Raw genomic sequence first — 17,383 nt, 5'->3', positions numbered from 1 at the left:
TCCATTTACACCATACTCATTCAAATATGTTAAATACCGCTCTCTTAACCTTTGCAATTGTATGACTTGAAAAGACTTTGCCGAAAACATGTTCGTCAACCCATCTGTGTTCTTATTATAAATGGGAATTTTCGGAATACTACGTCTCCTTATTTATCATACTATGAGTACGAAGTTTGTTAGATGGCCCTACTTGTTCTGAGACTTGCAGCAGAGTCATTTGGAACCGCCTTACAAGGCAATATGGCAGTGTTATAGATGCGCACTGACGTGGTCTGCTGTACACCGCGTTCTTTCTGTACACCTTTGCATCCTGGCTGACGATACCTAGGTTTTCCAACTTTTGAGAGACGGTCTATATGACATCAGCCATACCCCCCCAGTTGCATGTTTTTCTCTCACTTGCAATGCGAATGAAACCCTCTCGACCAAGAACCAGTTGTTTTAAGTGGTGTGTCCTTTCAAAAGACTGCCTTCCGCTTACCTAGAGCTAGGCACAACGTTTTACTTACGGCGACATAGTCGCAGGTTGTTAAATAACGTTCATCATCCAGTCTTTAGTTGGCACAAAATTTCTTTTACTAGCGCTTTTCAGTGCCTCCCTACTGATCGATTGTACGGTCATGCTAGTTGGTGGGTATATCATATGTTCATCGCGGGGTAGACAACGGATGGCTACTGAATGGCGGCTTTTATCGCTGATCTTATTCTCCGGTTCCATGTTTTTACCAACTGCCTATACTTAGTACCACATTCGGTGTTGACAGTAGCATACCAACCCTGTGCAGACGTCTAATGACTCAAAAACCGTTGACGGAAAGGTCCACTTGGAATGCCGATCGCCCGCTGTTGTACACGGTGTTTTCGACAATTTTGATAGATAACTCTACCGCATGTCCGGTAGTCACTGCGCGTTACCCCTTGTTGATAATACAGGCAGGTGTGGCCAGTAGTTGTATCTGTTGTGTATAAGTCCAGAAGATTTCCACTGCATTTATATTTTTGTATCTCCCAGCAGTCCTACCGAACGCATCATCCCAACGCTCCAGGATTGATTAAAGGAGATGAAGAGGTCTGAATGTTCTGGCCGAAAATTTACTTGTGCAAGCGAAGGCAGCGCGCTCCGAAAGGCCAAAAACCGCTGTAAAGCTGTTCCAACTTTGTCGGGAATCGCCAGTAGTGTGCGAACCACGAATCTCTAGAGGGTCATTAGATGAGTGTTGTATCATTTGATGACGTATAGGCCCTCAGCAAAATTATCGGTTCGCACTTGAACAGGATATAGTACCCCTCATCCTTCGGCCTCCTTGAGAAGTTGGGACCAGTCAACACCGCGTCGCGTCGCGTAAAGCATGATGGCACTATACCCTGTGCAAGTGCAAGTTAACCACATTGCTATTCAGCTCCTCTTGGTCCTTGACGAATAATGCTCAGCCACTAACCGAACGGTCGTGGGTTCGTCTTAGGATTCGTAAAACGCGGACTTTTGGCTATTTATGACTTTCAGTGATCAAAGCAGTCATGGAATGCTTCTTTGATTCTCAGCACAAATTGGCTTTGCTCCCTGGACTGGGCTTTCAACTGAAACTTCGGCATTTCTTGATCAACTGTTGGACACGGGCTACCTACACTCCAAATAGCATCTGATTAGGACGGGAACCCATAGACCTTAGCTAAATCCAGGTCGCCCGCCCGCTAATTAGCCTAGAATCAACAAGCTGTGGTACATAACTCTTGTATTTGAGTTTCGGTTGTGGTTGGCTCACTCAGCCATACACTAAGGTGTGTAGTGAGTGCCAACGGAAAATCTCCGCTCTTTAGATGTAAACGAAGTGAGAGGTGCTGAACGGAAGTGATTACGTGCTGATTTGTTTCCTAGACACTTGTGTCACCTTTGGTGACGCACATTTCTTTGACGTTAACAAGGGACGAACCCTGACACTCCTGAACTATCGTCCTGGTCCATCTGACGATTTGAAGGGTAGCTTTTGTTGGTTTCGATGGTTATATAGACAAGACAGGTCAAGTTGCTGTAGACTGATGTAGTACCCGCGTACACCTCGACCTGGCTCAAGGATGATTGTGTAGGCTGGTCTCGGTCATTAATTTAAGATATCGGTGCCTTCCTTGTGACTTGTTCCTTGTATCATCATCACCATCGACAATACTCCACTAGTAACAAATGCTGGCGCTTAAATGCCACCAGTTGTATGTGGGCTCAAATGCTGCTAACATACCCAAACCTAAATAGGAAGCTATTATGGCCACTAACCAAATTGTTTGGCCAAAAAAAGCCTAGCCTCAAAGCAGAGGTAGTTTGCGTAAAGCGGTCATTTTTAGAGAGCAGGCTGCCGCACTTATTCCACCCTTCAACCTGGAGGGCTGTATGACTGTATTTGTCAGATGACGTACTCTATAACATCTTCAGATTGGTTGAATTTTGTACACTCTCACAATTTTAAATCGGTTAGTTTACTCCTGGCTCCCACGAGACGTTGGTTGTGTGACCTCTTCATCAAGACCTGAGTAGCCAGGTGAGGATGACCGCGAACAATGCTCATCAGAAAATAACCGAGTCTCAACAACGAAGCAAACAATACAAATGCCACACTGGTTCTGTGGTACAAACGTGAAGTCATACGTCATCAAACTGTTTACGGAAAGCAAAAATACAAGTTGTGGGTTGATTCATAATTGGAATTAGAGTACAAGCCCTTAACTGCGTGCTTGGTAGGTAGCAGACCAGCGGTTCAAGGTTACAGAATTGTCGTAGTCAACGAAATGACCTCGAGATAGCCCAGTGGTCGAAGGCGCGAAATTACTAACAGGAGGGTCCGTGGTTCGAATCCAACCTTGGCATCTCAACTGTTCCTGTTGTGGCTTGGGCATCTCACTGGACCCTAGGGGTCGTGTGTGCCAGACTATAGTAAGGCCTGTGTTGTTGTATGGGTGCGAGACATGGTCTATGGGGACAGATGATGCGAGGCGTCTTCAGGTTTTCGACCACCGATTCCTCAGAAGCTTGGCTGGTTTTGGATGGCGTCAGTGTGTTAGTGACGAGGTGATTAGAAAACGGGCATTTGGTTGTGCTGCAGGCACCTCAATCCAACAAAAAATTTCCGCCGTTGCCTACGGACGATCCGCCAATCCATTGTGCACGAACACGTTTCCATTCATGCCCAGCTACTCTCTGTGTAACTGCTTCTCCGGTCGCTGTCACGTTTCGAGTTCATTGTTTTTATTTTGATAAGAAATCGGACGACCAACTGAACAAATTGAGTGAGTTTTTTCTCCAACTTGCGGTTGTTCAAAGTCATGGAAATCCGGTTGTCCTAATTAGCTAACTATTCCTGAACTTGGTCTTTTCGCTTCAGACGGTCAAGTAAGAGTGAATTAATTGGGTGAAATAAACTTGAACAGATGTTCGCTTGATCGCCTTCACACTAACGAGAAACCGACTTAGTCCCAGTCAATACAATTGCCAGACGATTTCACACGCAAAGCAGCCGTTATAACTTTTGTCTTGCCTCCTCAATCTAATTGGCTGGTTCTCAGAGACTTTCAGTCGCGCATTTTTCAAGAGTTTGTTTCTGTTATTTACCCTGTAATAGGAACCCCCACGGATAAAGACTATATACGTCTGATGGAAACACTGGAGCAGTACATCTTGGAGCTGGATGGTGTCGACATCCAGGGTCTGGATGAGCTACGCTCGATGCGGCGGTCTTCAGTGGTGGAAATACAACAGCTGATGCAAATGCTTGAATTTCGCTCTCAGACTAGTGTGGATTCCGCACCGGTGAATAACTCCAATCCGCCGGATTCATGATGGCTTTGAATGCGGTGAGTAGTTTCAAGTGTTTTTATTTTTCAGGTATTCTAGTGGACCACAGCTCATATTCAAAGCGGTCACGGAGGCTTGTATGTGGCTCAGACCAGCGCTTCTTTCGAGATGAACGTTGGGCTTCAAGTAGAGTTTGTTTAGGGAAATTAGACCAAGCCGACTACGAATTCGGTTGTGACGTTTTTTCGCCTTCCAGTTCGCCAACAGCACGGAAACTAATTATGCCACTTTCCGTTTTTCTCCTGCGTAGTCTCCTTACAGTGATGTCTCCTCTCACATTTTTTTGCATTGTTGTGCGTTTTCTTACACTGGGTGTGTGTAGTCAGGGTAATCAAGGAAAAAAACGTGAGTGCGATTTAGAGTACGGTTAATTACATCATCGGATTTCGGGTTGATTACTCCTCTCTTGCGAATTTTCCCCAATCAAATTAAATTGGAACGGTCGCAGTAAGCAAACTCCCGACAGTAGGTGTACAAAAACAACTGCCAACTGGGTGCAAAGACATTTTTAACTTGTTTGTTTCGCTCATCAAAATCTTACGGTGCTCGGTTTTCTGCAACGGTGTAGTGAGTCGATAGTGTGCCGCTTTATCTCTATTGATTAGGTTGGTGACGAACGGACGGCTTTCTGGCGGCCTAGCGAGGGAACGTGACTGATTGCGGCAAAGTTCTCCGCTAATGGGCTGCTCTCGAGAAAAGATGAAATGTTCCGTGATAAAAACTCGATTGGAAAGGATAAAAGCGGATTGAGCGAACTGGTGATAGAATAGAATTTGACTTCACCGCCTGATAAATGTATGGAAACGTAATCGGGAACCACGTCACTGATAGTACAGTTTTCCGGATTGAGGTGCCTGTTCGAAGTTAACGTTCAACGGAATGAAAAGGAGACAACACACCATGACTATTCGGTGGACATTAAAAATTGTTACGTTGGAGGATGTTGGATTTCAGTCAGCAGGTGTACAACAGTCCAGGGAAGTGGTGTGTGTACCAAATGGGAAAGAGGGCCCGTAGCTGCTTGCAGAAGCAGTGGTAACGCTCTTATTCGAGATACTGAAGTCAGGTGAGATCCCGAAGATTTGAACTTCATTGAGGAGCGGCACAAAAGTATGTTGTAGGACCAGTTTTAGTGGAACAAGTTCAAACGGTCTATAAAAATTCATGGGAAAGTGGAGTGAATGGTCCCAGAAGTTTTTGTGTCCGTATTCGCTTGTTGAGCGGAGATCTAGCGTCCCAACTCTGGCTTGGAATTACGGTTTTGCGAAAAAGTGGCTCCACTGGTATGGTTTTGAGCTCCAGTTTATCCCGTCACCGCATTTTCATTTACTTTGGTTTCTGGTAAGTACAAGTATTCAAACACAACTAAACGAGGTTATTGCAGCCAGAGGACCACATAAGTTGTCATTGGGGTGAGATGGCCCAAGTGGTTAGAGCGCGAATTTACTGACCGGAAGGTCCGTGGTTCGAACCCGACCTCTACCTCTCGACTTCCCCTGTTTAGACTTGGGCAACCTGGCAGTATCCCAGCCCTCGTGCTTGCTTCTGGTGGCATGGCCGTTAGGCACCGAAAGGGTGCTACAGCTGAACGGAAACTGTCATTCGTTCATCAAGAAAGTCTGGAGTGAACACAGTCACGCAGTCCCGATCCAGAGGGTGGCCAGTCTGTGGAATCAATCTTTTGCTGGACGCTTCCTCCGAAAGCAATTTCAACGGAGAAATACAACAAACGGTCAGTCGTACGTCTAATCNCCAGCCCTCGTGCTTGCTTCTGGTGGCATGGCCGTTAGGCACCGAAAGGGTGCTACAGCTGAACGGAAACTGTCATTCGTTCATGAAGAACGTCTGGAGTGAACACAGTCACGCAGTCCCGATCCAGAGGGTGGCCAGTCTGTGGAATCAATCTTTTGCTGGACGCTTCCTCCGAAAGCAATTTCAACGGAGAAATACAACAAACGGTCAGTCGTACGTCTAATCACGGCTTCTGGATGGTTCCTCGTGCCCGACTCACGGTTATTCATTCCACACAACACGACATTTTGAGGGGTGTTTGGACCGATACACGGTCGCGAGAATGTTGCACAACGGATTAAATTTATCGACATTATTCAACTGGTAGTCTCGAACATGTGTTCACCTGCTCTCCCCAATGCTGGTCCCGATAAATGGCGTTTATTGGAAACTGCAGTAGATCAGAAATCGGAAACGGACTGAATTATATCATTTTCTATCCGCATTTCAAAATACACCCACAATTGCAAGCAGCGACGCACAAACCGGCTAAACTCCTGCGCAGACACCCCTTACATGCGATAAGCTCCAATTTGTGTCTGTTCCCTCTGTCCGTCACACCGTCACCACCGGACAATCTTGTCAACAAGAGCTGAACTCTTCCAATATTCATGCCACGTTTTGTTTTTGTGCACTCTGTTTGGATTAGTTCGTGTACACGTCGTTTGTCCAGTTTGAAGCCTGTTGGCTTGTTAAACAATCGCTGATTTCCAATAGAGCACAAGGGTTTCCGTCCGAGCTTACAGAGCCCCCTTTCGCGCGCGCTTTTCAGTTGTTATGGTGATGATGTGCTCTGTGTGATTATCTGGGCTGTCCACCGGAGCTACCAGAATACCGCTTGTTTTAGCATACGAGCTGACAGAGTTGACACAGTATATTTTCCGCCTGTTAACTGTAATGTTTACTCTTAAACGGGGTTGTTAAATCCTCGGACTACTAGTCAGCGACCTCAGTCGATCGCGTACTTTCCGGGGAGGTTCTTTGGTTGCAAGTTGTGATCAGTCTTCATGTTGTTGGAGATGTCATTTAGTCCTTTGGTCGATTGATGAACGAAGAAACAACGTGGGATTTCGGGGAGGTTGTTTAGTTGCAAGCTTTGATCGGTCTTCATGTTGTTGGAGATATTATTCTATCTTTTGGTCGATTGATGAAAGCGCAAGCAACGCGGGGCTTCAAGTCCCCCGAAATGCAATGTCTCCCGGCAAGCAACGAAACGAGCGATCCTGAAGTGAACTTATCGTGAAGGGGTGTGTGTGTGTGTATGTGCANGGCGCGTGATGTTTCAAAATTTCTTCGGATCACGTGAGAGTCTGAGTCCGAAAGACCTGATGAGGTCATCGAATAGTGCCTTTTGCACTCCAGCGGGGATATGGTTTCCTATTGTTCTGCAACAAAGAAGTGTTTAACATACTCTGATGAGCATGGGAATAGGAAGTCGAGTGGAGGATGACATTGGCTACCTGTCGAGGAACAACTCGTTCAAGTCACCAGTGGGATCACCTGAATTAATTAATGCAGGTGTGTGTTCAGCACAGGATGTTGAGTTGAACCATGGCAAATACAACACGCGAATAAAGCGTTTTTGCCGACAAAGGATCTGGTGGTGGTGTCGCATGGCGATTGTACGGTACTGTACCGACCTGAGTTGATTAGCAGGCGCCTTGTAAACGATATGGGATCTTTGGCATGGTATCATGCTGTACGCCTGCTGTGGATCACAGTCTCCTTAATTCCTTCTTATTACAGGGAACCCCGGTCTGGATAGCCGACTGATAGACTGGTGCGCTTGGCCAAACCAGAAAAAGTCAATGAACGTGCGAGCCAGCGGCTCTATTGATTACTGTAGCGTACAAGCGGTCAAAAAAGCGATACTAAGAATACGACTCATCTGTCTCAACGAAAACGGTTATTCCATTGGCTGTTATGTAGTCCCGTTACGTTCGGAGCTGGTTCTCCAAATGACGCCGTATCTGCCAGATTCTGAAAGACTGCGCTGGTTACCATTATTCTAGTTCCAGAAGCTAGCCAGGTTGGGCTTTGTTCCACCGAGTTGCCTCATCGTGTGTCGGATATATTCCGCTGCACAGCAGCAACAGACTGAGTAAACTAGATCGGTATAGCACCGCTATACCGCTGAATCTATCGCCACCGTGCTTGTTCTCGAAACAAAGTTGTTCATGGCAATCGAACCGTCCGATTACATCTGATTGCACTCCACTGTGTTTTGACTTTAGAAATTCCCCGTTTTCGTTCCTATTCGAAGTAACCATTCTCGAAATAACTAACCAACTCGTAGGACATCTTAGCAAATATCGATTGAAAATACCTTTTGATGACTCCTAGAAGCTCAATATCTCCAGATGCGGTCGTGTAGATTTAGCAACCACTGTACTTTTCGTGTTCCTCATTCGCTCAGTTTTGTACCCGATCCGTCTTCCAAGTAGCCTCAAGTGTTCAATCTGGGACTTTGATCTGTTTTCTGTTGTTGTTTTTTTAAATCTCAAAGGTTTTTACTGTTGTCAGTATGCTTCAGCTGTAACACCCTTCCGGTGACTAGCCTCCATGTCACCCGCCAACATGCCTCAGACAGTTGCGGACAGAAACCAGCATGACGCTTCTTCCATCTTAGCTTTGTACCTTTTCAGCACCATTCGAGGGAAGGTCTGGTCATCTAAGTGTACTTCTTTCTTTGTAATGTACTACTCATAAGGTTGCTGAAAATCCATCGACAGCCCACGACCGGTTTCGCCCTTCTTGGGGCTCATCAGGTAGGCGCAGTCCCCGGGTTTCCGTCAACCTTGTGTTCTACTTGAAACCAAATTGCACGAAATTAGCGAATATACACTCATTTGCTAACTAATTTGGTTCTTTCGAGAGACTCACCTGGAGCCCAGCTGAATCTCTCGTTTATGATGTTCTCAGGCTTCTTGTCTTTCTTCTTGCTTGTCTATAGATCGGTCCTTAAAGTCATTTCACTTGTGCATCTTACCGCGGACGGGTTTTCTGACTCCGTCGGGGATTCGGTACTTTGCTATTCAACGATTCTCACTTTTCATCCAATTTAGATCGTATGTGCACTCTGTTCTGTGATCTTCCTTCCGCCTCACGTTCAATTTCAACCGGCTTAACTCACGGATCCAACCGATTTTCCTACTATCGTCACCCGTCCCGAAACATGTTCAACCAATCGCCACATCTCTCGAATTCCATGCTCCGCATAGCCTTGTTTTAGATTTGGAGGTTGCTTCTTCCTACGCCTTCTGGCTTCGGCCATTGTTTCGATATCTCTCCGCAAGTGATCCATCTACTGCGGGGTCCGAAAAACTCACGAAACGACGTCCTGTCGGTTGCTTCTGTATATTCCCTTCCCGCCCCATATTTTGACCGTGCCTGTTCCATGTTATCCATAACAGTCGGCGATCAATAAAACTTTATGGAAGGTTCGGTCTTATTTCTTTCGGGTGCCGACTTACTGACCGAAGCGTCCGTGGTTTGAATCTAAAGCTGGCATCTCGATTACTCCTGCCTAGGCTTGGATAACTTGGCAGTATCTAAACTCTGATACTTACTTCTGGTTGCCGATAGATTACTATTATTTCGGGGGGGGGCGCTTTCTTATTCGGACAATAGAGGGGGAAAGGCATGAACTGCACCACATTGCAGTGCGTTCTTGATTTGGTAGGTGGTGAACAGGGCCGCAGCCAACCCCATGCTGAGTGTATCAACCGAAACCCATCGTCTTTTGGTTGCTTTGCCGACTGGCTCCAGTTTACAAGTACAAAATGCCCTCGAAAAGCGGATATCTGAAGGGCAGACGATTCGAAAAAGCAGGGCAAATGACTTGTCCCGACTTCTCCATTCCTGGAAGAGATGTCTCGTAAGAACTGCGACTCATATGCGGAAAAACCGAGGCTAGAGAGCTGTAGCGCTTTCTTTTCTTCGTTACGGATGCGCGTCGTACAAGATTACTTTGCGTAAATAGAAGAAGGCGACAAAGGATCCAAGTAGGGTCAAATGTCCCGTAGAAGTGAATTGGCCACGGTGTTACGGGTAGTATCGTGTGAGGTGATAGTGCGCACCGTCATCGATTATAGTACAACCACGCCTTGTGAACTGCTAAGATATGTGAATCGATCGGCAGGTGCTCATTCCGAAGTTTTAGAGGAGCACAGAAAACCTTGAGGGATAAAAGGTGCGCGTCGAAACATGGGGACAATTGCGATATTCTGTGCGAGCGCATAATAGTCAAACAAACAAATGTTGTCATTTGCAAAATAATAGTTCATTAATCCATCCCTCCAGACGTAATCTCGATGCCAAGATTCATGGTTCTTTGGAGTGTGCACTTCATGATGACGTCGATGTCAAAGTTGAGCGAAAAGAGGACGCGATAGACCTGACGAATCCCGGTGTCTGTGAGGAAACTTGTAGACAGTATACTGTACACCCCCAACGCGGTCGGATACGAAGAATGTACACGAAAATCAAGGACATTCCCTTCCGACCAACAATACTTAGAAGGGCTAATCTATCCACAGTGTGGAAAGATCCTTAAGTCGAGATAGCCCCTTTCAGGCTGAAACTTCGCTTGATGCTCTGGAACCTGTGGCTCACGCGCCGACATCAGGAGCCGCTATGTGAAGGAAACCAGTGCCCGTGTGACTTATACACCTGTCGCTGAGATAGTCAGCTCGGGTACCTTTTTTTTGAACACGGGTACGATCAGCGGTTGGTCTTCTACGGACCCAATCTAGTCAACTCGGAACACCCTCCATCTTTGAACAACGCTGAAAGGAGCTTACCTGGCCCAGCAACCCGACGGCGCTTCAAAGCCATATTAACACTGCATTAACTGAGAGACGAACTAACCTCAAGTCGGTCGAATGAAAGTCATAGACACAGGGGTCACCCAAACTGTTGTTAAAGATATTCAGCTCAATGATCTAGACGCAGGTGTTTATTATATACATATATTATACATACTCACCTATGCAAAGCAATTTAGGCTCTGTGTTACGGATTAGGTGAGGAAGTTCCTGTCTGTCCCACGTTGCACTGGCCTCCATTTCTTGAAGGCCCTTCTGCCCACACACAGGCTACATCTGAGCTGTTGTCTAATCGCTCGCCCAACCGAACTGTGCTCTGAGGCCAAAGGGATAGAGCACCTGAGAACCACTCAACTGCTCGTGTAGTGACGAAGCGTCTGCCAGGTTGGACGAAGGGAGCCTGTGTATAGGCTTCGAAACGCCATAAGCAGAATTCCCGACGTCACTTATAGCCTTGTTTGCTTCACCCCGGTTGCTATCAATATCCTCTGAGTAGGCCACCTGTGATGCGCTGCATAGTAAGGTTTGGTATAGGTATAATTCTCTAACTTGTGGTTCACAGAACATGTTACTTGTTCACTGGGGCCGCGTTTCTGGGGTTTACTGGGAAGGTTTGACGGAAATTTGCACCGAACAAATGCGTGATGTGAACCAACCTTTGTAGTTCAAAACGATCGCCAATCGATGGCTGAACCACCCCGTCGGTAGCTGATGGCATTGCGGTCAATTTGATTCCAACGCTGTACAGCTTTAGTGAGACGCCAAGTAGCAAAACAGCACCCACTGCGTCTAGACTCGGGATGAAACTTGCGTAAGATGTCCACCCTTATCACTGCGCTTTGTGTTTCAGTTATGCACACCACTAAGGCGTGTTTCTTATGAACCGAGGTGCACTGCAATCTGCTATTATGACCCTTCATGGTCAACAAAAGGATAGTGCTTTTCGATGAATCAGAGCTATAATTCTTTGGATACGACAAACGAGGAGCATAGAGTGTTTCAATCGAAGTAGCCAGTTGGACAAAACAGAGTTGACCGCACACAAGTATCCACTCGGGCGATGAGTCTCCAGTTCACGAAATTGGGGCTATATCAACAACACCCGTGCAATTCGATGCAGGATCGCTTGAATTTCGTAGTCTGTGGCGTCCAATTAGAAAGGGTGCTGTACGCTCCACAGCTGTAATCGTATCTTGTACTCAGAGATGTCTAAAGGACGCGTGTTAGTGGTCGATCTGCTCAAAAATTCTTACTTTAAAGTGTGCAATAAACTCAGAACCGGGCCTAAATAAGTAAATCGGAGCAGTGAGTATGCTGGTTTTGTACAATGTATCAAGTCCATAGGTGCCGGACTAATGTGCCTACAGTTGGAGTGTATATAAAATTAACTGTCAAACGGGACTTCATAGGAGTTAAGAAACGTGGACGACTTCAGCATGAGCATGCTTCTGCCTATTCGCCATGCTGTATGCAGCGAATGCGGCGACCCGGCTGATTTGATGTTTTCTTGTGCAATTCATGGTTGTCTGTGATGATACCCAAACCTAGACGGGAGGACGATTAAGAGCCTCATCTGAAGACGTTGGCTCTAAAGCGTGAGGGCAATGCAAGGGCGGTTGGTGTGCGGCTATTCGATTAGCCCAAGTTTCAAATGACACAGCTGTTCTAATCATCGAACTGGCGGCCCAGAAAACTTTTTGATATCTCTATCCAGCCTGGCGGGAGAGACTTTGTGAATGCGGCATGGACACTCCCGAGTACAGCTAAACGGGTTAGGGACGTACGCAAAGCATCGCACCACCATAAGATGTAGTATCCTCGCGACAGGTTTGAACCCAGTCACTTTTTATGGAGAGGTTCGGTCTTATCGATCTCTTCAGGACAAAGTGAATGCCTGGGTTATCGTGCCGTAATTCGGCGTTCATCCCGTAAAGCAATATATGTTTCTTTTTGATGGAAAACACCCGTTGATAGCTGGCTCCCTACTGTCAGTCAAGCATTCAAAAGTTGAAAAGTGCGATTGCTCTCATTAGAAAAAAGAGGTGTTTGAGGTTTTGTATTCCCCTTAAAGGCAACCTGACGCTCATGTGGCGCACAAATAACCAATCAGGAACTTAGAACTTTTGAGATTTAAGAAGATCAGTGCTCAAGGAACAGATTGCGGACCTGGCGGTCCGCAGTTAGAAACCGACCTCACACCTCGATTGTTGCTATTCAGATGTGACATACCTACGGATATCTCATCCCGCATGCTTTCATCGCATTGCATTGCAGTTATGCATCACCGTTAGAGGAATTAGCTTGAGTGTAGCCGTTCTCCTTTTTCCGTGATCATTCCTCAGAAACAGCCAACTGATTGGTCCGTTGAAACTTGTTTCAATGGTTAGGTCGCCTAATTCGCGCAACTTCGTATGGTATCCAGCCTGGTATGTACTGCACTCCACTTCAGAGCCTGGAACAAACGGAGCGCAAGAACCGGTGGTGAAAGCGCACACGCAAGGTCGCCTAATCGCGCAACTTCGTATGGTATCCAGCCTGGTATGTACTGCACTCCACTTCAGAGCCTGGAACAAACGGAGCGCAAGAACCGGTGGTGAAAGCGCACACGCAACCGGTCGATTTTCAAATGAACCTATCGGATGCTTCACATACTTTTGAGTAACTCACTCTGTCCAATCACCAAGCGGTCCTGAATTGTGTCGACCCAAATCAGCGAAGGTTGTCACTTTTATGGAGAATGAAATCCTGCAGTCTGTCACCCTTCCAAAAATGAGGTCACAGAAGCTGATAGTCAGTTATTTCAGGAAGGTCGTATGTGCTGTTGCTTTACTGGAGCGACCGAACGGTGCCGAATAAATCAAGCCCCATACCATTGTCACTAATAAAAAAACATTGGAGCATAAAAGACGTTGATGCTTATAGCCTCATACCATTGTCACTAATAAAAAACATTCCGTAATCGAAGGGTGAGTAGCGCTTTACCTTGTATAAATGAGAGTAAATCACATTCACTCGTGACTCAACAGTTGTTTTCAGCCACCAGAGGAACCAGTACGATAGGAATTCCGTGATCGAAGACTGGGCAGCGCTGTATCTTGTATAAGTGAGAGTTAATCATATTGCTGGTCATCCGCTCAGCCACTAGAGGAGAAGCTACATGTTTGGGTTGTCCTGAAGATTGGTGAAATGCTGATGGCTGATAGCGCCCGAATGGGTCAAACAGATGTATTTTTTCGGTCTTGACTGACTTCGCTTGCAGGTTCCAAAACCTCGTCATAATACCAACCAGTAAAGATTTGGCCAAATTTGTGGAGTCGCGCATATTACAGCAATGCGTATCTTTAGCTATTGTACGTCAAATTTCGCTAAGAATAGAACAACTATTCAATATTTTCACAAAGGAAACTACCTACAAGGACTGTGCCTACCTGATGAGCCCCAAGAAGGGCGAAACCGATCGTGGGCTGTCGAAGAGTTTTCAGCAACCTTGTGAGTAGTTTCCTTTATGAAAATATACCGTGATATCTCGAATATCGTGCCAACTGAATCATGAGGCGGCCTGTGTGAAAACCAAACTGTCGTAGAGTATCACAAACGGGAGATTCATTTGGGTCTCTCTTGAAAACCAAACTGACTGGCAAATGAGTGTATTTCTTGAAAACTACTCAACATCTCCATAGGTAATATGGTTTCTACCCAAAGTCAGCCGTCGTATCAAGCAGCTCAGTAATTCGGACACGGGGTTGTGATTCACAGCCAGCGTACAACTTGTCAAATCGGCTCCTTGTACTGTTAAAAACTCACAAAGTCTTGTCAATGATCACTGGGAAATAAACTTGGCCCTCTCTCCCTATAGGTGAGAATTCCAGGTGTCAAGGTTTCCTCGTTTAGCTCATGGAGGGGCGTCTGAAAAAGTAATCTGCGATGCACTGTGTATGTTTTTTTTCGGGAAATATGTAAGAACCCCTGTGGAACCATTTTTGACAACACTGCATCCCCACAGTCGATCAGCTGATTTATTTTTTGGAATCGTTCTGTGACATCATTTCGACTAAGCTGAGGGTCAGGAGTACTTGCTGCAAAATTGGATGACCATATGAAATCAATGAATTCACAGATGAGCATCTAAGCTTCCATCAAACGATTGGGCTCGCAGTTGCCATCACAACCTGAGTAAAGGGCAAACCTGCCCTGTACGGTGGTTATAGCTCCCACAGTTTCGCTCGCTGATGGTTTCGGGAGGTAGGTTAGATAGTTGCGAATTGGAGGCGGTGGCTGGCATAACTGATGTGAAAATACCGGGATGCCAGTCAACATTCATTTGGGAAATTTTGTTAGTGGAGCTATGCATTGAAGGCAACAGCTGGGATGCATTGGCACCATTGAGCGCACGACTGGGTCATGTCTGACAATGTATCAAACCATTGATGTATCCCGTCTCGGGGCCCCATCCCGCTAGACGACAATGATCAGCGCAGCTGCACTTGGTGGCAATGGCTTTCACACTTCACTGCCAAGTCAGCGTTTGATCCCTCTGGTCTCGTTTCCACCCTTTGTGTGGTTGTGCAAAAAGAACCCTCCGTCGACTGGCCTACGGAGCACGTCGCCAAGTCAGCGCAGCCTTTGGAGTGTGATAAGTTCATCTATCGTGGATGAGCTATCTCTTCTGAAAACCATTCGAGGTTCTTCAGCCCTACTGATCCGGTATTCCCATCAGATTCGAGCAATGTCAGAAAACATCGATGGTCAAACTGGAAAAAAATTTTGACCTCTTCAGTGAGCAGCGACTAGGTTTCTGACCCGTATAATAAAATGAAACGCACCGCAGCCTAGTGAACCTGACCATTGATATCATGCCTACGCAAGTTCACTGCCAGGTTAACCAAGCCTAGACAGGAGGAGCCGAGATGCAGAGGTCGGGCTCGAACTATGGACCTTCCGGTCTGTAAATCAGCTCTCTAACCACTGAGCCATCTCGCCTCAAAAGTCAAGACGAATGCAGTTTTCTGGAAGGAGGATCACAGTCTTTTGCTCCCAGTGGGCAGCGGCCAGGTTCCCCATCCGTATAGTAACATGGAGCGCACCGCAGCATTGTAAACAACTCGACCCTCGACGGATAAGCTGGTGTCACGCCCACGCCACAGACAACGCAGGTTCACAGAAGCTGATTTGGCCTTCTCACTCTGGATGGAAATGTCATCTTTCACGAGACCACCGGGGTTGATTCTTCAGTCGGTTCATCCACAAGCATGAGAATAGGGTTCGAGCCCACTCGATCTCGCACCTTATACTTTGCAGGTGTGAAGCGCATGCAAATCTGTGAGGCAGAATTATTTAAACTGCTTAGTGTTGTCTGCAGTACAGTGGCGTCAGGCCCACGAAGAGCTGTCATCTGTGAGCGAATGCTCTTGGAGTATTTTGAGCCCACAGGCATTAGGGCCTGATAGTGAGTCTTCCATAAAAGTATCATTGACAAAGTTGAAGAGGAAAGGTGAAAGAGGATAGTCTTTCCTGGCTCCAACAGATGAACAAGTAGTAATACTCCCTCAGCTATAACGCTCTTTCAGGCACGCCGACCTTTGGAAGCACAAGGGCTGAGATATTGCAAGCCGTGTCTCAAGCCCAGACTGGAGCAGTAGAGATGCACAGATTGGGTTCGGATGACGGATGTTCCGGTCGGTAAGCTGGCGCCCTAACCACTGACGTACCTCTAGCCCCCTGACACCCTTTGATGCAGTGAGCTCAGGCGAGCGCTCCCCGTAGACCTTCCTGAGTCCGCGAGAACTGAGTCCCTTAAGAGCGTCAAGGATTCCAGGGGGAAAGCCTTTTCTCCATTCACACTGTGATGGTGTCTGACAGTCCACAACGCCAAAAGCAGCTTTCAAATCCGGGAAGGCCACCATTGTTGGTTGCTGGAAGAGATATTCGGTTCATCGTGAAGTGAATTTCTGTTGGCTTTGATTGAAGAAACCAAACGTATTCTGTCACTCAGTTTACGATATGGTTTTTCGCAACTCTAGTGAACTCACAGAAGATGGCAAACAGAGCCAACCCTCCAGTTTGAACATCTGACTCGCCATGAATAAACAGACGTGTTCGAGAAGATCTAAGAATACTGTGACTACCCAGAACGTCACACCAGCTAGGGCATTTTATTTGCTGTATACAGCAGGGTGTGTAAACGGGAAGATGCCATTAATAATAATAATAATCGTTCAGCCGTAGCACCCTTTTGGTGCCTGGCTACCATGCCATACGAAGGAGGCACGAGGGCTGAGATACTGCCAGGTTGCCCAAGCCTAGACAGGGATTGTCGAGAGGCGGAGGTCGGGTTCGAACCACGGACCTTCCGGTCAGTGAATTCGTGCTCTAACCACTTGGTCCATGTCGCCCCCAAAGATGCCATTAGTGACCCCATCCTTATTCCTTGGTAATATGTCGAACTGTTTGAAGCTCAGACTTGTCAGCGAGATCAGTTGGGTGTTGATCTGTTCACCGTACTCAGCGGTTTGCTTGTAACCCCTTCGTTGCCATCTTTCGGGATATCATCGCATGGGGCTAAGTGGACACTCCCCCCGTAATTATTGCATTTATATAGTTTTCAAAAGGCTATTTGATATTTCTTGATGTGACTGGCCGATTGGGGAACAGCCATAAATGACCGCACAACTAAAGATCGTTTCTGATAAAGTCCGATTCCAAATGGAGGAAGAAAAGGCGGATGAAGGATGTTCTTGGACGTCCTTCCCACTAGACTTTCAAATAAACAGTTGCAAAATGAAGTATAGAGAAGAGCTACCATCCGAAATGCCAAGACGGCACTACACTCGGACACCTTAAAGCGGATTAGGCTTCCAAGTTTCCACACAAGATTATTCAGTACAAACGATACCCGAAGATATTCATTTGGAGGTCGCTCAAA

General features: G+C 46.5%; 1 protein-coding gene across 1 annotated transcript in view; it reads left to right on the top strand.

The window, feature by feature from the left end:
• The window catches only part of T265_11681 (hypothetical protein), a gene marked incomplete at both ends in the record, with an annotated part of 27,489 nt that extends 18,414 nt beyond the window's left edge, over nt 1-9,075 (top strand). The window contains 2 exons of the mRNA XM_009178397.1: nt 3,612-3,843; nt 8,701-9,075. Of these exons, the coding sequence (XP_009176661.1) occupies nt 3,612-3,829 (218 nt within the window). The remainder of the gene's footprint in view (nt 1-3,611; nt 3,844-8,700) is intronic.
• Between the last annotated feature and the right edge of the window lie 8,308 nt (nt 9,076-17,383).

This window comes from Opisthorchis viverrini (assembly GCF_000715545.1).
Source record: "Opisthorchis viverrini unplaced genomic scaffold opera_v5_553, whole genome shotgun sequence".
Lineage (NCBI taxonomy): Eukaryota > Metazoa > Platyhelminthes > Trematoda > Opisthorchiida > Opisthorchiidae > Opisthorchis > Opisthorchis viverrini.
The sequence above is the reverse complement of the archived record's forward strand: the minus strand, read 5'-3'. Positions and strand labels throughout refer to the sequence as shown.